This window comes from Cercospora kikuchii (assembly GCF_019650295.1).
Source record: "Cercospora kikuchii DNA, contig_00001, whole genome shotgun sequence".
Taxonomy (NCBI): domain Eukaryota; kingdom Fungi; phylum Ascomycota; class Dothideomycetes; order Mycosphaerellales; family Mycosphaerellaceae; genus Cercospora; species Cercospora kikuchii.
In genome coordinates, this window is record NW_025408582.1 from 489,351 (window position 1) to 509,298 (window position 19,948).

General features: G+C 52.1%; 10 protein-coding genes across 10 annotated transcripts; 5 read left to right on the forward strand and 5 right to left on the reverse strand.

Annotated features, from left to right (window-relative positions):
• Positions 1-326: 326 nt before the first annotated feature.
• CKM354_000014700 (uncharacterized protein) lies at positions 327-2,292 on the forward strand (the record flags this gene model as incomplete). Its single annotated transcript, XM_044795231.1, has 2 exons — positions 327-389; positions 439-2,292. The coding sequence occupies 2 exons, from the start codon at positions 327-329 to the stop codon at positions 2,290-2,292; spliced, it is 1,917 nt and encodes a 638-aa protein (XP_044651166.1).
• A 1,114-nt stretch (positions 2,293-3,406) lies between these two features.
• CKM354_000014800 (uncharacterized protein) lies at positions 3,407-4,523 on the forward strand (the record flags this gene model as incomplete). The annotated part of the gene is made up of 2 exons (XM_044795232.1): positions 3,407-4,267; positions 4,344-4,523. 2 exons carry the CDS (start codon positions 3,407-3,409, stop codon positions 4,521-4,523), a joined length of 1,041 nt encoding a protein of 346 aa, XP_044651167.1.
• A 1,633-nt stretch (positions 4,524-6,156) lies between these two features.
• On the reverse strand, positions 6,157-7,805 carry CKM354_000014900 (uncharacterized protein; the record flags this gene model as incomplete). Its single annotated transcript, XM_044795233.1, has 2 exons — positions 6,157-7,016; positions 7,076-7,805. 2 exons carry the CDS (start codon positions 7,803-7,805, stop codon positions 6,157-6,159), a joined length of 1,590 nt encoding a protein of 529 aa, XP_044651168.1.
• Positions 7,806-8,543: 738 nt separating this feature from the next.
• Positions 8,544-10,157, reverse strand: CKM354_000015000 (uncharacterized protein; the record flags this gene model as incomplete). The annotated part of the gene is made up of 1 exon (XM_044795234.1): positions 8,544-10,157. The coding sequence occupies one exon, from the start codon at positions 10,155-10,157 to the stop codon at positions 8,544-8,546; it is 1,614 nt and encodes a 537-aa protein (XP_044651169.1).
• A 650-nt stretch (positions 10,158-10,807) lies between these two features.
• On the forward strand, positions 10,808-12,376 carry CKM354_000015100 (Nem1-Spo7 phosphatase regulatory subunit SPO7; the record flags this gene model as incomplete). The annotated part of the gene is made up of 1 exon (XM_044795235.1): positions 10,808-12,376. One exon carries the CDS (start codon positions 10,808-10,810, stop codon positions 12,374-12,376), a length of 1,569 nt encoding a protein of 522 aa, XP_044651170.1.
• Positions 12,377-12,451: 75 nt separating this feature from the next.
• CKM354_000015200 (uncharacterized protein) lies at positions 12,452-13,700 on the reverse strand (the record flags this gene model as incomplete). Its single annotated transcript, XM_044795236.1, has 3 exons — positions 12,452-12,706; positions 12,756-13,112; positions 13,167-13,700. 3 exons carry the CDS (start codon positions 13,698-13,700, stop codon positions 12,452-12,454), a joined length of 1,146 nt encoding a protein of 381 aa, XP_044651171.1.
• A 386-nt stretch (positions 13,701-14,086) lies between these two features.
• Positions 14,087-15,046, reverse strand: CKM354_000015300 (uncharacterized protein; the record flags this gene model as incomplete). The annotated part of the gene is made up of 1 exon (XM_044795237.1): positions 14,087-15,046. One exon carries the CDS (start codon positions 15,044-15,046, stop codon positions 14,087-14,089), a length of 960 nt encoding a protein of 319 aa, XP_044651172.1.
• Positions 15,047-15,613: 567 nt separating this feature from the next.
• Positions 15,614-16,188, forward strand: CKM354_000015400 (uncharacterized protein; the record flags this gene model as incomplete). The annotated part of the gene is made up of 2 exons (XM_044795238.1): positions 15,614-15,769; positions 15,829-16,188. 2 exons carry the CDS (start codon positions 15,614-15,616, stop codon positions 16,186-16,188), a joined length of 516 nt encoding a protein of 171 aa, XP_044651173.1.
• Positions 16,189-16,388: 200 nt separating this feature from the next.
• On the reverse strand, positions 16,389-17,388 carry CKM354_000015500 (uncharacterized protein; the record flags this gene model as incomplete). The annotated part of the gene is made up of 2 exons (XM_044795239.1): positions 16,389-17,039; positions 17,113-17,388. The coding sequence occupies 2 exons, from the start codon at positions 17,386-17,388 to the stop codon at positions 16,389-16,391; spliced, it is 927 nt and encodes a 308-aa protein (XP_044651174.1).
• Positions 17,389-17,653: 265 nt separating this feature from the next.
• CKM354_000015600 (uncharacterized protein) lies at positions 17,654-19,489 on the forward strand (the record flags this gene model as incomplete). Its single annotated transcript, XM_044795240.1, has 1 exon — positions 17,654-19,489. One exon carries the CDS (start codon positions 17,654-17,656, stop codon positions 19,487-19,489), a length of 1,836 nt encoding a protein of 611 aa, XP_044651175.1.
• Between the last annotated feature and the right edge of the window lie 459 nt (positions 19,490-19,948).

Here is a 19,948-nt window from a genome sequence, read left to right on the forward strand (position 1 = left end):
AGAGATCTTGAAGTGCTACTAATGACAAACGCCCCCAGAAGTTGTCAGTGAGGCATGATTCGAATTCCTCCCCGGATGCCCAGCGGACCTGAATCCTGAAGGATTTCTGGTGTTCATCTGTTGCTGCTCTTTCGTGATATATAATATATCCTGACGTCAGTGCCGTGTCCATGTGGAGTAAGCGACTACTCTAGCGAGGGCTAGTGGGCTGTGGGTAGCAGCTGAGCTGGGACCGTGAGATGGCGGAATCTCACTCACGGATGGACGTTTGCCAAACAACAGTAGTTCCATCCAAGCCTCAGTGCATACACCAGAGGAGTACGAGAATGGCCATAGATAATGTGGCTCAATTTGAACTGCATATGATCAGAGCGCGACACTATCACAAGGTCCAGTTCTTCTTCCTTCCACTATTGACGACTGGCTAAGTGTACCCAGAGCGCATTATGGCAAGAGAAGCTACGCGCCTTGCAATCGGCACTTGAGATCTGCGAGAAATCGGAACTTCCGCAAACGAGGTTGCGCAGGCAAGATGTTCTTTTCGAGGTCGGAGGAATTCGCCGACGGTTCGGACAACATAAGGAAGGTATATGCACTCTACACGAAGCGCTACAAGCCAGTGAGGACCCGGATTCATTGAAACGTGCACAAATTCTCGGTGAGCTGGGCGTGCTCTACCGACACGTCAACCAGTATGACTTGGCGAGAAGCACTTTCAAGCAGCAGTACGTTATCGCCAGCCAGCAAGGGATCGACGGAGAAGCCGAGATGTGTCGTGCGCTCGGGAACGAGGGCATGGCTATCTATAATATCTACCAGTCCACAACGCCCACCCGGCCAGAACTGTTGCTAGAGGCCTTTGACAAGCTGGAAGCGCGGGTGTTGCGAGCACAGAAGCTTCACGATAGACTGTTGAGAGATGATTCTCATTCTCCATCCGTGAGTCACTCGCTCATTTGGCAGAAGATAGGAATGTACCGTCTTACACTGTGCTATATAGCAGCTGGTAACACTTCAGAAGCGGTGCTCCAGGCCGAAGCGTCGCAGAGATTACAGACCGAAGAGGAACCCACTGTGACTGGTTATTCGCGGTTCTTCTACGGAAACGCTCTCTGGCACAACGGTCAGCAGGAGAAAGCTCGCCATGTATGGAGCGCACCAGTCGGCGTCTGCAGCGCTGTGCACTCAATCTGCAAAAAGCCAACCGATGAGACCGTTGGTTACTTGTCGCTACTAGCTTCGGCGGGCGTGGATTTTGATACGTACGATGAGCAAGGCTTCAGTCCTCTAGACTACACTGTCCTCAGTGACAGCGAGGATGCGAGAAAGATGGTTGGAATCGTCTCTAATGCTTTACGGGCGTCCATTCGGCACCGTCTAGAACGCAGCGCAGGCCGATCTCAGGGTAACGCCGGCGGAAATGGTCAGAGACCCTATCATGAGATCGTCACAGAGCAAGTCGAGGAAGGGGTCTCTGTGCGCCTACGTTTGGCCAATGTCCGCCGGTATTATCGATCAATGCTGCAAGAGAATTTCCGCCCGGAGCTGCGCAAACAAGACCTTGCCTCCGTGGCTCCTCTAAGAGACATATATGCGAAATTACTGATCGCCGACCCTCAGAAAGCCGCCATCTTCGATAATTTCAATTTCATAATGTACTCAGACTTCAAGGCACGAGGACAACTTCCTGTTTGGGGCGACTTCAGGCACAGTTCTTCAGAGATGACTGCAACGCGACTGGTCGACAATGAGTCATCTCCGGTCAACGAGCGTTCGTTCACCATCTTCTTCTCATACCGGTGGCTTGGAAATAACAATAGTCCTGATGACGAACATGGAGTCCAGTACAATCGGATGATCAATGCTGTCGAGGCTCTCCTACAATATCGTAAAGACTTGGTACCAGAGAATATAGGCCTGTGGCTAGATTGTGCTTGTATTATGCAAGAAGATCCGGAGCTACAACAAAGAGGAATCGATACACTCCCGTTCGCTGTCCTTCAGTGCGATGCTATGATAAGCTTGGTCGATGATCTCTACTATACTAGAGCTTGGTGCGCTGTGGAGGTCAACTTGATCCAAGAACTTATCAAGAGTTATCATGTTCATACGTGGTGGGAGCATATTCTGCATGACCCAGCAAAGGATCCATTCTCAGGGACTTTGAGGGCTGGTGACTGGCGACGGCCCCTGGAAATCAGCAAACTACAACTGACGAAGGAGAAGATCGATCGGCCGAAAGTGGAGTTCCTGCTGAGGCAGAGTAAGCTATTGGGTCGAGACGACGCATGATACTGTACCGCCGGCACATCAAGCTTCGAGTTAGCTACTGTATGCCCTCAGCCTCGGTATCAAAGACCTGTGTGGTTCCTGATGTAAGCAGCATTTAACTACGGATCATGTTTGATGGTGCTTGCTCCCATTTCTTATACAAAGAGTCCGCGTTCATGCGTGATCCCGCCACATCAGGTCCCATGTGCACTTCACTGGCAAACACAAGATGGTCGCACATCTACAAGCGCTGAACATTGAAGAAAAAAAGGAGCTCTGTCGTGCCTCGCGGCGAATGGCATTCGAGCGATATCGATGTTGACAATCCGCATGCTACCCTGTTCTTCTAGGACTCAAGTCGACGATTCTCACAGAAAGCTGAAGTGATGGGACCTACTGACGGCAATCAATATACGCAACCTTGTGGCACTGCTGGTGCTACAGCTAAAGCAGTGTCACTGCTCACGGACGCCCTTCGCTCGATCTTTCCAGAACACTCGGATCGAAGAGTCTCGAGGCAGCATACGGAAGGCCCTCTCGGGGCTGTATTTGGGGGAAGGTGCGAGAAGTTGAGGGTGCGCTGCGGATGATCAATGACCCTGCCGAGCCTTCATATCTGCTCCGTCTCTGTACAAGATTATCCACGGAACATCGTCGATATATCAGGTTCCTGCTTGCTGCTGGTGCAGGTACCACTATAGTGGATGGTGTTGGGCTGACTGCATGGGATCGCGCGCGTGAGAACGGCGATACGGAAAAAGAGCATCTGTTGAATGATGAATTGAAGATTCCACCTGTAGCAACTCCAGGAGCAACAGGTTTGAGCACGATCTCGTGCGCTCTTGATTCTGTGTAGGTTGCACCATTCAGCGGGAGACCGCAGTTGCAATAATTACAGGACAGAAACAACTAAGCTGTCTGCTTACCGACCATGTAATTTTGCATTATATCTATTGTCGCCAAGCCTTTTGCTCGACGCCAGGCTCAAACTTTCGTGCCCGGGCCGGTGGCACGTTGGTAGGTCAAGCTATCACCTACGACCCATTTCCCCGACATGTCAACATCAATCCTCACAAGACGAATTCTGCGAAGCGAACACATTCAAATTCGCGCAGTCAGCCACATGACAAGAACAATGGGCTCCGCACCACCAAAATCAAAAGTCCTCCTCGTCGGCACTGGCGGAGTCGGCGCAATGGCCGCCTATGCCTTGGAAAAAGGAGGCCAAGCAGAAGTCACAGCAGTTTGCCGCTCAAATTACCAAGCTGTCAAGGCCAATGGCTTTACGATCGACTCCATGGAACATGGTCATAACATCACTGGGTTCCAACCTTCAATCCTTCGAAATACCGTACCAGACGTTGCGACAGAAGGACTAAAATACGACTACCTCGTGGCTTCGACAAAGAACATACCGGATATAAACCCAACTTTGTTAGATATCATCTCATCTGCTGTTACAGAGGGACATACAACGATTCTGTTGCTGCAGAATGGATTGAATATTGAGAAGCCGGTTATTGAGCAGTTTCCGAGGAATGTTGTACTTTCTGGTGTTTCGTTGATCGGAGCGACAGAAGTTGAGCATGGTGTTATACGACATGATGATTCAGACTCTACGAAGTGTGGGCCTTTTGAGGGACAGAGCGTCGAGCCTGAAAAAGCTGTTGCCGAAGCGAATCGGTTTATTGAAATGTACAATGCTTGTGGAAAAGTGAAGTGGTCTTTTGATGAGGATGTGAGGTTTACGCGGTGGAGAAAATTGGTGTATAATTCTTCGTATAATAGTGTTTCGGCGATTGTGGGGATGGATACGCCGAGGATGAGGATGAGTGTTAGTGTTATTGATGATTTAGTGAGGCCTGCTATGTTGGAGATTATTGCGGTTGCGAAGGCTGCTGGTGTTGATTTGCCCGAGGGAGTGGAAGAGGAAATTATTAGAGTTGATCCGACTGGCACGGAGTTCTGGCCTAGTATGGGTCAAGATGTTGCGAAGGTATGCGCCTGGCTTCTCTCTGCTTACATTGAATTGGTCTGTGCTACCGGAGAGAACATGACTGAACAGGCAACAGGGCAACTTCATCGAAGTCGAAAATATCGTTGGCGAACCAGTGCGAGAGGCAGAACGACTTGGTATGCCTGCACCGATTCTCAGGACCATCTATGGGATACTGAAGGCGATCCAATTGAGGACCAGGGAGAAGAAAGGACTATGGAAGCCAAAATTCGAGCAAGGTAATCCTTACACATGAGCATACAGATAGCGACATGGCAGGTCTCGTTCAAACGTGTCCATGACACGCGGCGATCGGCAGCGGTTCTGCTGTTCGTCATGAATTTCTGCGATCGACAAGCCATTCCGGAGAATCTCATCCAGGAGTGCGCGGGAGTCGGCAGCATACTGGAAACAGTGGTGAAAATGAAGTTGGGTGATAGTATAGCGGACGGCGTAGAAATGATCGTGGATATCGATTCGTGCGAGGAACTTGAGAGCGACGGCAGCTCTGATAATTTGCTCACTGGCTTCGACAAGAACATCGAAATACTAGAAGTATATCCATTTCTAGCTTCGACGGTCGATGTGTCCGTGTTAGAAATGCATTCATGTCACGCCCCCAAACCGGACACATTTTCGCTCGCTCGCTATCAGACCGGATCGTTACAGGTAAGACCTGATCCATCCCAATAATTGCATACCATCGGAGTGCAACATTTCTGCCCCCTATCACACTTTTCTGAACGCTTTTAGTGTGGCACCACCAACTAGTAGACGCTTAGCTTACTCCCTTTGGTTTGACAATGGTGACAGTGATGTTTATTTTCTCCGCCTTCTTGAAGGCAGTATAGACCCTGAGATCTAAAGCAACACTTGTCATTCTTCGGATTGCAGACGGCTGTGCAGTAGCAGTCAGATATAGGTCTGGCAAAAGCTGCGATATGACGAACCGTTGAAGCCAAGACATGTGTTCGCTTTTCTGACTAGGGCGAAAACTTCCCCAGTCAGTACTAACGGGATCATGATGATAGATGGACGCATGATTCTGTTAAGAAGTAGAGAGGTGTGCAGTAGAGTAGCAGAGTGATTCTGAGAGATACCTGCTCCCTTCTTTCTAGATATATGTACGTTTTTTTGCGCCTGTGTCGGGATCTATTCTTGTCGGACCTCTCGTGTAAAGTCCATAACCTATATTGGAGCATTGATTAGTAGGTTACATCTCTTCAAACTGTCTCAAGGCCTATGCTTGCAAAACCTCTCGTGTACAGTTATATTGGGGCATTGATTCGTAGAACACATCTCACTTCCTTGGCATTTGCAACCTTAGTCGCAGCCAATTCAGGGACGCTTATCTCAGCAGAAGAGCCTGGAAAAGGCCTTGAGTTTGAGCTTGTATTCCTTGAATTCGTATATGCCGGTTAAAACGGAGTGTATGCTAGAGCAAGCTTCTCGTACGGACGCGGAGACGTCCTCGGCATTGCAACTTAAGCGGAGCTCAATGTAGCACATCCTTGCAGCTGTATGGACAAGGTGCGTTGAAAGACATAATAAGACCGCCTTCGGCATACGCAGCGAGACCGGATTCTCGAGGATCAACAGAAGCTCGGCGCAGTATACGGATAATGTCAGACTCGCGAAGTAAACAGGCGGGGAGGAGCTTGCGGGTGCCACACGTGTGAGGACTGGAAGCTGGAGAGGATACCTATGCCCACCGCCGAGAAAGAGAGATATTAGTAGAGACATGAGCGGATGTCGGCGGAATGAAGTAGAAACTTTGTTTCGTCCGAAGATCCTAGACTTAGGAGTGAGATCTCGACCACTGCGAGCTGAAGTGGGACACCGGGAAGCGAGCAACCATTTTGACCCGTTTGGAATCTGCATCTACCCAATCACAACTTCAACCAATTCCCTACTCCACTCCAAGTCTCCGCCAGGACAGCCTCCAAGCTCCCATCCACAATCTTGTCTTCAACAATGTACGTCCCCGTAGACTTCCTCACCCACTTAGGTGCCTTCGCCCACTTGGCATCGATCTTGATACCCTTAGGAGTGTCCTCTCCCGCAGCAATATACGTCCAATCCGCCAGTGGTTTCGGGGCGTATGCGCCCTCACCTAACTTCGCTTCCGGATCACTTGATGGCTGACGACCACCATTGTGCATGCGATATCTTACTGAAGGGTGCATGAATTCGCGAGTGTTGAGGAGTGGTTTACCGGGCATTTGTTCGCCAGACTTGGGATCTGTCAAGAGATACTCGCCAGGTGTGCGAGCTTTTCTCCCCAGAATTGTATTCAAGAGATCACCATCTGAGGCTTTGATGAGGCCCAAGCCGTACCCTCTTCCTTCCTCGGGAGTTTTCTTCTCGATGTAAAAGTCTCCGTTTTGCTTGCGCTGTCGAAGGAGATAGCCCTCGTCAAAGGCCAAGAACTGCGAAAGCTGCGTGAGCATCCACGCCAGTGTGATATCAGAGATGTTTGTGTCTTGAAAACCACCTCCAACTGTTGTATGAACGCCGGGGAACCAGCATTGTTTGAGTTCTTTCAGCATATGAGAGCTGGAGTCTCGTGGTGATTCCCAGACTGTGGGTGCGAAGGCGTATCGTTGCTCGTCGAGAGCGAGGGCTTGGTAGGCATTTTCGACATTTGGTGCTACTTGGGTGTTGACGAAGGAGTATTCGGTTTTGGCGCTGTTGTAGAGGCTGATGCCGAAGGGTCGTACGTCTGGAACGCCGAGGGTTCCGACAGTGTCTAAAGATTTCGTTAGCTGACACGATCTCACACAATGCATAGATCAAATATTGGCTTACCGAACACAGCAATTGCCTTGATAGGAATATTTAGTCTTGTCAGCTTCTTGCCAGCAAGTTGCTCATTGTATGCTTTGTCTCCAAACTTTGGTCGCCCAGCAATTGGCCAAGCCGCGCTTTCGTAGCCAGGCTCGTAGGAAGCAATATTTTGATTCTCCCAATCCTTGAAAATTGGATAGAAAGACTCCAAGCCAGTTTTGGTCAAAAGTCCAACTTCGGCGATCAAAGATCCCACAGATCGTGCAGTGAATGCACCCCTCGAGAATCCAACCAGGAAGATCTCATCTCCTTCTTCGTAGTTCATGGCGAGGAACGAGTAGGCCTCTCGGATAGCTTCGTCAATTCCGCTGCCAAGGTAGCCGCCGACCACAAAAGAGTAGGCATTGGCGTCGCTGCCGAGTCCTCCTTGATAATAGACGAGCTGTTGTACGCCGCTTGGGGATCGTGGAAGGACAGCCCGGCAGATGCGTGTGACATTGGAAGGTGATGCCAGTCTGCCTTTGGCTCCAGGACCGGACATAGATGCGTTGTAGCCATTGTCGCTGTTCACCCAGGTGCCATCTATGGCGAGGACGAGACGCTTGCCCATGGTGGAGATGTGACTGCGTTGATGATTGATTGGAGCTAGCCTGTGATGCTTGTAAACCTGAACTTGTTGAGTTCGAACACCCAAGCTGCAACAAGACTCAGTCAACTTCGTAGAAAAATATCTCGCTCGAAAAGAGAACATACCTCCAGCTCACGCACAACGATGCGGCTACCTATATACCCATCCTCTCATCAACCCCTCCAATGCGCAACTCTCCACCGCCCCATCCTCGCAGCAGACTGGCGTGCAGCATTACGAGTCTCGAACCCCAACTATCACGCCAGTCGCGCCAGACGAGAGCTCGACAAACGCCATCTGCACGTGGCATCCACGAGTCTCTGGCCGCACGTTCCAATCCAACCAGTGACACGTGCAGATGGCGGGCGCCACGGCCCTCGGACTCCCCGTTGTGGCGTTTTCGAGACATCTCAGCTGATTCCCATTGCTGTTTTGAGCTAGAGGACCGGATTTGGGGAATGCAAGGCGAATTCGAGCTGTGATCGTCAGAATTCTGGAACCGTGGTGAAGAGTAATGAGGACGGGGGATGCGGGTTGTGGGAAGGAGAGGGAAGCGACTGGAGACAGCCTTGGCACGCCAAGTGTGAGTGGACTTCGCCATTCACTCGGATCAGTGGCTCATATTCTGGATGGACGATCTTGCCGCAGAAAAGGTGATAGTGATAGAAATCAAGCATAAACTGCCGAATATGTTGAGAAGTGTGGGGAACTGTCGTCTCGCGCAGCTAGCATAAGTAGCCGTTCGCCATCACTTGGTATCTAATGTATATCTTGCTCCCACATGTCAATGTGCACAATCAATGCCCGAAACGCCCACGCTGGAAGCAATGCTCAAATCCTTGATGATCGCGACGTGCATTGTCATTGCAAGTCTGCTAGTCTCCTCTTTCTCCTCTCCACATCGCGCATCTCCTCAAGCATGTCGCGGTTGAATTGTTCGTATCCATCGAGGTAGACATGATGCCCGGCCTTTCTCGTGATAATGACTTTGTAGTCGCCATTCTCCAATTTTCGTTCCTTCTCAGTCGCGTTCTCCAGAGCTTTCTTCTTCTCCGCGTTCAGCTTCTCGACAGATTCGTGTCCGCCCTTGACGTCCATCCAGTCGTTCTCTCCATACATGAAAGTGATGGGCACTCCCGTTTCGCGAACCCGTGCCGCAGCTGCATCTGCGCCTACTGCAGCATTCGACGATGGATCTCGTGATGACGCATTGTCAGGAGCTGGAGTGGCATGAGGCTCGAGATATTGTCGTCCTACGCCTTGAATGCGGCGAATCAATGGTGATCGTGCAAAGGCTCCTGGTGCCAAAACGTGAGCCAGAGCATATTCACCAGATCCTCGTTGACGGAAGAGGGAATACGAGTAATCGTGCAGCGCTTGAGCTTCGTCTTCAGGAAGATGCGCGAATCTTCGACTTGTCCAGCCGGACACTAATCGCGGTCCAAGAGGCCCTGATAATCGAACAATTGAAAATGGTGAGATATTGGCATCCCATAATGAGGTCAGCCACCACGGCATCTTGCGTTTTGGCGGCGCGGGCTGGCTTCGCGAAGCAGACTCTCCCTGAGCCTGTGTGAATTCGTTTTGCATCGTGCTTGTTTGCGGTTCCGCTTCCTCGCTGACAGCGTAAGGATCTTCGGGTATCCCTACGGGACTGGCTAAGATCAACTTGTTCAAATGTCCTGGATACTTCAGCGCATAGCACACAGCCATGTATCCTCCCAAGCTGTGTCCCATCAATGTCATCTTATCGATGCCCTTCTTCACACGCCACTCTTCCAGCGCATCCACGAACCACGACTCCGCTTCACGAGCTTTGCCCTCGCGATCCTTTGCCTTGACTACGCTGAACGGCGGCCGACTTGACCTGCCCATTCCCAGCATGTCCAGCGCGTAGAGTTTCCAACCCGCCAATCGTGACAAGCCCTCGAAGTTCTTGTAGAAGAATCCCAGCCCAGCTCCGTATCCATGCAGCATGACCAAGTTATTGTCGACTTTCTCGCCTATTCTTTCAACGCTGAATTCATTCAGGTAGCGATCTTTGCCCTTCAGTTGTACCATTTCACTTTGCCATTTCCGCGGTCCATAAGGATCTTTTGAGCTCACAGTACGCTGCATGGACCCGTCATCCACGCTAGAGGCCGGTTGATCGCTCAGATTCATCGTACTCGGGTTCTTACTCGCCGGAGCGCTTCCAGAGGGCGACGCGACAGTCGGCGGGCTTTGCAGGTAGGGAATGAACGACATGACCTTGTGCTCAGTCACTGCCGGCGTGAGCGACGCCCACCATTGCGAATACGCCTCCTTGTATCCAAGTGGAAAATACGAGGCCTTCGGAGGAGGCGCAGTGCCGTTCATCTCAGCTTCCTGTTTGGCGCGTTGACGCGCGAGAATTGGCTTGGGAAGGTTGCCTGTGGGCGCGGTCGGGGGCTGGTAGGAAGAGCGATCGTCGTCGGCTGAGGATGCCGTAGCCATGGTGGAGTGTTGTCTGCGTGCAAGGGCTATCGGTGGCGATAGTAGACGGGACAAAGCGAGTTTCGGAAGCGTTGAGTGGATTGGTGCAGGCCAGGCGAGGAGATGTGCTCCTGCTGCTGTCCGGCGGGCGACTGCAGCCACTTTTGTCTGCTCGTCACGATCGCCCGTTCACGCTCCTCGGGGTATTTCAATTGTGTCTGCAGGCAGCAGCATTGAAGTGAAGTAGCACCAAACGCGCAAGTTGTCTTCTGTGTGGTGAGCCGGCGGCGAATGACGAAGCATTCCTCCCACACGGACAGCGGTCGGCGGAGTTAAGACGGCGGCGAGGACGGGCCGAGTGGTTGTTCCGGTCTCCGCTCCGGCGTGCCCAGCCACGTGCAGAGCAGCACAGAACGCACATGCTTCACCGAAGGCCAGTCCAGCTGCTGCTACTGCATACTCCACTTCCAGCCTCCTCACCACAAGTCCGGGCGGTGAGCAGCCTGCCCACGCACATCAAAGGACCACAGCACCAATATTCACCTCTCCTTCTTCGACACCCTCACCTCAGTCACACATCGGCCCACTTGTGAAGCACAATCCAGACCGAAAGTGGTCCATCTCATCAAGAGGGACACTCCAAGACCAGCTCAAGCTCAGACCATGTCATTATGTCCGACCCGATAGACCGCATCGTCAAAGGTGCTCCGCCACCAGACGTCTCAGCAGAACAACTTGCTGCTAACGCTCGAGCATCTTCTTCCAAGCGAAATTCCGTCACAGCTCCAATTCCTCCAGAGATCAACCATCCAACATACAGCAATGACCCCAGAGATGCACTTCCCAGTAGTCCACCGCAAATCTACCTCAACTTACTCATCCTGGAAAGTAGTCTCCGATTGCAGTATATCAGTTTACGGACCAGGCTGAGATTGCATTTGCTCTTGTTTGTTGGACTGGTAGCTTGGACTGTCACCTTTACTTACCTTCTCTTCTTCCGGCCGCGAGAAGATGGCAGTGGTGTGGGAGGCAGTGTGTACTGGGTGCTCGAGACGGGCGAGAAGATGGGTTGGTGTTCGGGCTGCGTGACCCTGCTGCTGTTTTGGGGAACAGGAATGTACGAACGAGGCGTGAGGTGGCCAAGAAAGTTCATCAGCACCACCAACCGCGGCCTTCGGGGTTTTAACCTCAAAGTCGTTGTTGTGAGAGGTGGTCTACTTCGCGAGATGGTTTCATGGCTTGCTTTGCTAGACCCTGCTGGCTGGTTTCGCGAGGAAAGAGTCAACTTCCAGATTGTGCCGCGGGATATTGAAAGTCTGGCTGGTCAAGGGAGTGGCAAAGAAACGCTGCATTGGAATGCCCATGCGGCGAAGTATGGCTTGCTGGAAGAAGATATCGCGCCTGCTGGCGACGTTCTGCGAGTGCTTCTGCTGCCCAAACCCTTCTCCCCCGACTTTCGGGAAGGATGGGACACATTCAGGATGGAGTACTGGGAGCGAGAGAATGCGCGAAGATCACAACTGAGATCTGTTGTGCGAGCACGGAAGCGAGAGGTTGCCAAGAGAGAAGGTGGATGGTTTTGGTGGACCGGCTGGCGAGGCCGGCATAATGTTACCATGAATCCATTCAGTCGACGGAAGACAAGACGGCAACAAGAACTTGAACGACTAGCTCTACGAGAAAAGATCGCCACCGAAGCACTCAGACCACGAATCGGCGGAGAACGACGAAGAAAAGAGTCCCTGCTGCACGGCGGACTTCCAGGATCGAGAAGTGCATCTAACAGCAGAAACACTTCTCGAGCTTCCACTCCCGGTCCTGATGGCGATTCTCGTCCATCAACAGCTACGAAAGAAGGGCGGTCGAGACGAGGAAGCTCGGCCAGCAGTGTTGGTGGCCGACGGCCGAAGAAGCTCTCGTCCCTCAACGAGCCCTCTCGTCTCTCTGCAACAGAAACCCTGCTCTACGACGAACATGGCCGAGATATCCTGCAAGAAAACTTAGATCGTCCTGGTCCTTCACCTCGGTCTTCCTTGCGGCATTCTTCCAAACGAGACAGCACGATCAGCACTGGGAGTTCGGATTGGGGCGAATCGAGGGAGAACAGCTTCGACATGAGATCTACTGATACCTTGAGCCCACCTGCTGCGACGAGACATTCGCCTAGGCAGAAAGAACGAGAGCAGCAGCAGCAGTCAATTCTCGGAGAAGAGATTAAGCAGGAGCCAGATGAGGAATGATGATATCCGAGTCGGAGGAATGTTGCTGTTAGTATATAGGGATGAAATATCAATGACTCGTACGATCCCGGTCCTCTAGGTATGGTGCAGGATCATAGCTAGAGAGGCAACAAGAAGTTGGCCAAACGCCCATGCGGTCTGCCAATCTCCTTTGGGACCCGCCCACAACACAGAAGCGAGCCAGACTATCGCCAGCCCTGTCAATGTGTATACACTGCCAGTCCGCACATGGCGACTCATGCGGCCCAGATTCCATCCCATGGTCACATAAATGCCGCGCATCTCCACCGAAAAGCCCAATGCTTCGGCATTGACTGGTAATCCTATGGCCTAGCCTCGATTAGTTGACTGGCGATTATGCCTGGTAAGGTCAGCGCACCTGGCGGCGGTATACAAAGCTTTCTTGCAGGAAGCCTCGCTCGAGAAATACTCTCCCTTGGGCTCGCTGGGAATTTTGTATACATTCTTTCAACCAGTGCCGCGTGCGATACCCACGAAGCCGCTTAGTAGCTCCAGGTACCTGATCAAAAATGCAGACTTTGCCTAGCATTTGATCCTCCAAGCACTCTTGGGTGTGATCGTCCGGTCCCCAGCATTGAGAATCTGCTAATCCGTGCTGGACTATCGCTTTGGCATCGTCCAGGATTCTCTGAGCATGTTCCCGTATGGCTTCTGCGTCTAGGAATGTAATCTTGACCGGAGCTCGGTCATTCTTACTGATGTCGTCGAAATGGAACTGTCACGTATGTTGTTAGCGGATTTGATTTTGGAGCAGTTATCGTGAACTCACCTTCACTTCCTCCACGGTACGTATTCCGTACCAAGGTAACCATCGTTTCCATCTGCCGTGTACCCTGTACGCGGCTTCTCGCATCGCTTGCATAGCATGGATCTCGTAGTTTGCCAGTTTAAGACGCTCATCGTCCAACGACATCTGCTCAGCGCCTATGGGCGGTGTTGTGGACTCTCTTCCTTCGAATATCCCTGCCAAGTCTACGATGACAGTCCAATGAAGTAGATCATCTCGGAAGCAGAGAAAGCATGCATTGATTTCTGGAGCAGAATCAACAGGCTCTGCGGTGGCGGCTTTCGTTTGAGCACCCTGGACCTTTGGATCTAACGCGAGTGACGCTCCTTGCTGATTGTGCCTGGGAGACCTTTGCTGTGAAGTGGGCACTCCATTCAATGCTTGTGGGTATTGTCGGTGACTCCGTCTGCCTCCAGGCGTGCCAGGGCTATCCGCGGCACGTATCAATTCGCGCGTGCGACGTACTCTCGCGGGATGACTGAGGAGCTGCGTTTCGTCTTGGTCATTCGAGGACATAGTTTGACCAATACAAGGCTGAGTTGCGATCACGCTGTCGTCCCCACAAGTATGTGTACTTGGCATGGTGTCGCCTTCTCGACTGATGCACAGGGTCTCAGATCGCTGTTGTGAGATACTCTGAGTTAAGTGAATAGAAGTTGTAGTTAAGTGAATAGAAGTTGTAGTTCAATAGATATCCAGTATCGCCGAAGAGCTCGAAGCTCCACCCCTGTCGTCTCGAAGGCTGTGTTACATCTTTCCTTTCATTGGTGCCTTTCTGACCGGTGAAGCGATAATGCGCGGCTATGCACTTTCCTAAGGCATTCGCGCATGCAGTGCCGCGCAGAGCCACTCGACCCTATACCCATGGGAATAAACTCTACCAACGCCAGTTGCAGTCCTGCCTATATCGTGCCTGGAAACTGTCTGCCCTTATTCCTCTCCCACCAATCCTCCTCATGCGCCGCAATCAACTCACACTCTTCACCCGTTGCCGCATCGAATTCTCGTAATCGTCGGATACTCTCTGCCGCTTGCTCTTTATCTACGTGAATACACAATGTCGTACCTTCGGGAGATTCCCATGTCCCGATATCTTTTTCTCCAGTCAGTAGCCGTCTGTCGTGATATGCGTCGCCGCAGAGCAATTTCCACTTCGAGGGGCCTATCCGGCAGAGAAGATTTAGATGCCCGGGCAGGTGGCCTGGAGTTGATATTAGGTATACTGTGCCATCGGAGAAGAGGTCGAGTGTGGAAGGGAAGGGCCCGAGAGGTTTCCATTCTGGTGCTTCTTCTGGATTTGATAGCTCGATTGTTCGATCAGCGGGGAAAGTAGTTGCATCGAAATGTTGATGGCTTCCCATTCCTTTGAGGCCGTTTTCTAGGACGTCTTTGGCGCCGTTGCCGATGAGGAAGTTCGCGCTGAGAAAGTCTTCTGGATCGCCGTGGTGGTCGTAGTGTACGTGGCTGAGGATTACGAGATCGATGGAGGAGGGTTCGAGACCTCCGGATGAGAGTTGTGATGCTACGCCTGGCGAGAGATTGTAAGGTTTCCGGCCTTCGATGTGGGTTTGTAGAGCTGGTGGGTAGAGCGTTGGTGATTTGCGGAGACCGAGGTCGAACATTGTGTGGATTGGTTTGTTGTTTTTGGTTGAGTTGGAAGAGAGATGTGGACATGATGTCCCTGGGGTATTCGGATGGGTTATCAGAAATGTGAGAGAGGGAACTGTGCGTTTCGCGCCTGGTTCGGCGGGTGAAACAAAGAAGTGGTCTGAGAGAGTGATGAAGCCTCCAGCAATGGGAGAGACAGTCACGTAGGCCTGATCAGGTGAGTCTTGTGGGAGAGGCGAAGTTGAAGTAGGCATATTTGCTTTTCCTGTGTCGTCCTCGAACGCTTGTACTCGTTGAACTCGGAAAATTTCTGTCGTGTGAAGTGGATTCGACCCTGTCTGATCGTAAGCATATCAGTGAACCCAACTTACAACTAAACAGGCCTTGACTGCTGTAGTCGAGACAGCCAGACCCTACGACAATTAGCTTGCCGAGCTAATAGTGCTGCTTCCCCGCTATCCATATATCAGCAAAGTCTTGTCCATAGTCAAGAGTAAGCTATGACGATGGCAGTGTGAAGCTACTCCAAAGGTTGGAGTGGACGAGCGGGCACAGCTCCTGCTGAAGCTTGTTCCGACATCGCAGCGAGAGCTGCAAGCTCCAACACGGATCTTCAGAGGCACGGGAGCAGTGATGATGTAGCTTCTGCAAGCATTCGAATCTCATTGCTTTCTTCTGTGTTGCATGTCGCCCTTTAGCCGTGGTCATACACATTGTCCGTGTCCTCTAGACCTGTATACACACCGAGTCAGCTGCCACCAAAGCACTCTTGCGCCAACAGCTTCATATCATCTCCCGATCCTTCACGAGCGTCAGCGGTAATGGCTTCTTCCAAATACAGCCCCGAAGATGTCAAGCGTGCCCATGAGATTTTGTACAGCGAAGGCATCAAAATGCGATACCAGGTTGCTGGTAAAGAATATGTCGACAAATCTCTCGCGGCGGCGAACAACCCATTTGCAAAAGCCATGCAAGAGGTAGGCCAATCCTTCAGCATCGATGAGTATCATACGCTCTTGCTAATTCTTGTGATCAGTATGTCTCGGAATCCTGCTGGGGCAGCATCTGGACGCGCCCAGGCTTGGAACTGAAGACGCGATCATTCTTGAACATCGCCATGCTGTGCTGTCAAAATCGTGGAACAGAATTGGCGACGCATGTGAAGGGCGCTTTGAACAATGGTGCGAGCGAAGAGGAGATTCGAGAGGTGATATTGCAGGCTGCATGTTATTGCGGAATGCCGGCAGGGATTGAAGGCTTTCGAGTTGCGTGGAAAGCAGTGGAGGAGTGGAGGGCGCAGAACCCGGGCAAGCAGAGGAGTGGAGGGGACGCGGCAGAGGCGGCCGAGGACAGGCATGTGGATCTGGATCTGGCGAGTCGCGCGAAGGAGGAATAGAGGGTCACGCTCTTTCATACCTATCGAGATGTCAATGCACCTCGTGGTGCCACCAGTACTCCGGACTCCGTCGTCCCCATGTCTCCGCTCTTCCATGTCAATGCAAAGAGGGTCATGTTCTCATTCAAAGTCTTGGGCATTGCGATCAATCAGCCCCTACACAAAGCTCGTCAACACTTCAACTCCTGTGTCACAATCGCTCATTGGCCGTCACGTGCCTTCCTCCAGTTCTCCTCTTGCTCCTGCTGCACTTCACTCAGATTCTTGAGCGTCTCCTCCAGGATTTCTGCTGCGCGTCGGTGGTATTCTTCCTGTGCCTTGGCCAGCTCGACCAGGTTCCTCAATGGCTCGGGAGTGTCCAGAACATTTCGCATGATGCTCGTGGCCTCGTCGACCTTCTCAACAAATGTGTCCTCGGCGGCCTCAATGGCATTGCGTTGCGCTTCGGTGTAGTTCTCCTCGTGCTTTCCGCCAGCGGAAGCCTTGGACTTGACGGCGTCTAGGTTCAACCGGGCATTCTGCACCGCGGTTCGTGCCTTGTCCGCTGCCTTGATCGACTGGTTGAGGGTTGTGCTCCAGCCCGCAAGGAACTTGCCCTGGATCTTCTCGTCTTGATCCAGACGAGCCTCTCCCACCTTTTCTGAGGCAATCGCTAGCTTCTCCAGCCCTTGCGCGAGCGGGTCTGGCTCCGTGCTGCCTTGAGGTGTGGCGGTCGAGACGGTTTGCGAGCCGAACAGGCAGGCGCGAGCAATGGCGTGAGAGAAGGTCTTTGGCTGAGGTTTGGCGGAAGGAGGCGCAGTCAGTGCGGCTTGCGCTTCGGCGGCGGTGCCGGCTTTGGAGAGGAGGTTGACCTGTGAATATACTGATCAGCGAACCGCTGGAGAGCGGCAGACTGGACAAGAGGGACATGAGGGAGTGCTGTACCTTCTCACTGATGCTCTTGCCCAAGTCCTGGAAGCTCTCCTTGACGTTGGGCGGGTAGTCGTAGGCCTCGTTGGCGTATTGGCTGGTGGCCGCGAGCAGGCGCTGGTGCGTCAGCTTGAGCGCATCAATTCGCGTCTCGAGCTCAACGTAGTCGTGTGGCAGCTCTGTCTTCTCGCCCGCATTGCCCGTCTGTTCTTTGATCCATTGCTGGCTGCGCGTCGCAAACGGTGTCACCGTCGACCCGATCGTGTTGGTGAAGGCGCGGAATTTGTCCATGTTTGGTTGCGACTCGGTGGTTTTGTTGCGCAAAGATCAGTGGACAAGATAATTGAGGGAGGAGTATGCGAGAGTGGTGCTGTCGTCTTGTCTACTTTGTTGAGGCCAAACAGCTGCGCCAGGGTCCAGGCAACCAGATGTGGCTGAGCACGTGACTGCCGAAGTGAAACCTAAAGCCCTCTTCCGCTTCCATACACACACGCGACTTAACTTTGACTTCCATCCCCACCACAACCAAGTGTCTGTAGCTCTGGGTCAGGCCAGTATGCCGAATCCAGCAGCCTACATCTATAGCCCACTCAGCGACGATAGGGAACACATCCGACTGCTGACGCTACTTCCCTCTAGGCAACGTGATGCGCCATTACACGGCAGCTTGACAGTCAAACCTCTGAACTCGTTCTTGCCTCGCTATGAAGCACTTTCATACACTTGGGGAACAGACATTAGTCCCGAAGATCTGCTTCTCGATGGCAACGCCCTCACCATTGCACTTCATCTACGTGATGCTCTGCGGCGACTTCGACATCGATATTGCACGCGCCGTGTCTGGATTGATGCTGTCTGCATCAATCAAGCCTATGGACGGGAGAAAACTGCGCAGATTGCCATTATGCGAGTGATATACGCCAAGGCCGAGCGGACCATCGTGTGGCTTGGAGAAGACACCCTGGACGGGGAAGCCGAGATCGCAATGCAGGTCTTCACCATGGTCAACACGAGACTAAAGTACAAGCATTACACACAGGTGTTATCAGACGCTCTGGCCAGATTTCGAAATGTAAAGTACGATCTGATGCGATGTTTACCAACTTCTCTGAGGCCAACACGTCCCCGTATGTCCGAATTCACTGCTTTGCTTCGCACCACGCGGTGGGGAGAACGCCACACATTTGAAGCGGAAGAACTGACAGAGATCTTGGAACGCTTGAAGGAGAATGGAATCGAGGACAAGATTGTGCCGTTTCTTTGCAGAAGATGGTTCAGTAGGCGGTGGGTGATTCAAGAAATCTGTCTTTCGCGCCGCGCAGTACTGCTGTGTGGACAATGGACGCTGGATTGGAAGGTATTTGAATCAGCACTCAACGATATAGGAAAGACTCCTCTGTTCACGAAAGCCGACCAGACCGCATATCGTTTGACGGTGACCTCGTCTCTCTTTCGTGGTCCAACTGAAAACCGGTTCATTGGCGCAAGACTCGATGACTGGGCAGACGGCAGCACTCTGTTTGAGAATTGTGCTCGCGATCTATTGTTCGAGCTGGACACATTAGGTCAATTCCAATGTGCAGACCCTCGCGATATCATTTCAGCACTTGTGGGACTCTGGAGCCCATTTTCTGGCGTCGCGTTTATCGACTATGACTTGACCACAGAGCAAAACTACAGTCTATTTGCCCTTCGAATGATCGATCTCGGTCTGGCGGTGAAGCTATTGTACGCTGCGGTGCAACGACCGGATTCAGATCCGGCACAGGTTCGTTCACTTCCGTCATGGATACCAGACTGGAGAAATCCCATGCTGTCCAGCCAGACACAGCCTCAACTGATAGGTCAATCGATACGCACGGCCATGCCGTCGAAGGCCCAATCAATGGGAATCGTGAGAGTCGCACGCGATCGATCGACAATTTACCTCAAAGCTGTTATACTGGACATAATATCAGGTTGGCATAACAAAAACGGTCCCAGACGTGATCGGGACGGCTGGGCTATCTCCAGAGTGGTTACTCAGCTCGGGGGCTCCGGCGAAGTCCTCAACCTGACTGGGACAAGCGTGGCGGCTTCACGCGAAGATGTGGCGCATTTACAATGGAAGTTTCCGAACCATCTTGTACAGCCCGGAGACATCATCTGCGCCATTGCGGATAGTCGTCCATTCACAGAAGCACTTATCATGCCGTACTATCCCAAGGAGCCAGTGAAGAGCCTCACGATGGGTCTGTTTGTTATTCGTGCGAAGCACAGCTCACGAGAGGAGGGAGCGCACTCACAGTGTTACACGCTGATCTCAATCTTGACTTCCTTTACGCCCGGGAACACCGAAGCTGTGCGGCGAGTATTCTTGAACGAAGAGTATGAGGATCTTATGATCGTTTAGCAACAGTCTTCTCAACCTACACGTGGTTCAGCATGCCGACGAGGGCAGGACCAGCAACTCTGTTATATAACTATGATAGTCATTGCCGGACAGCGAGCAGCACTTCGAGCTCACGTGTGCGGAAATTTGCGACCTGCACTCACTGATCGTATTTCAGAACATGGCTCTTGCTTGTGAGGGCACTGTAATCACTTGCCTTTGAACGGATTAATCAGTAGTCATCACGAAAGAGGCTCAGACCTGCGCTAGTCTTCGCTGGCCCCGTGAGTATTTGGTTGTGGCATGTTTTGCTGATACTAGTCACAGAGTAACGGACCTCGGAGACACTTCGTATATGCGTAATCTATCAAATTGTCAGACGAGGCAAGCCGCAACAAAATAGCGGACCCATATGTCACCTTTTCAAGATCATCATGCTGGGATGTGGCTGAAGTACGGAAGAACGATACAGCAGAACCT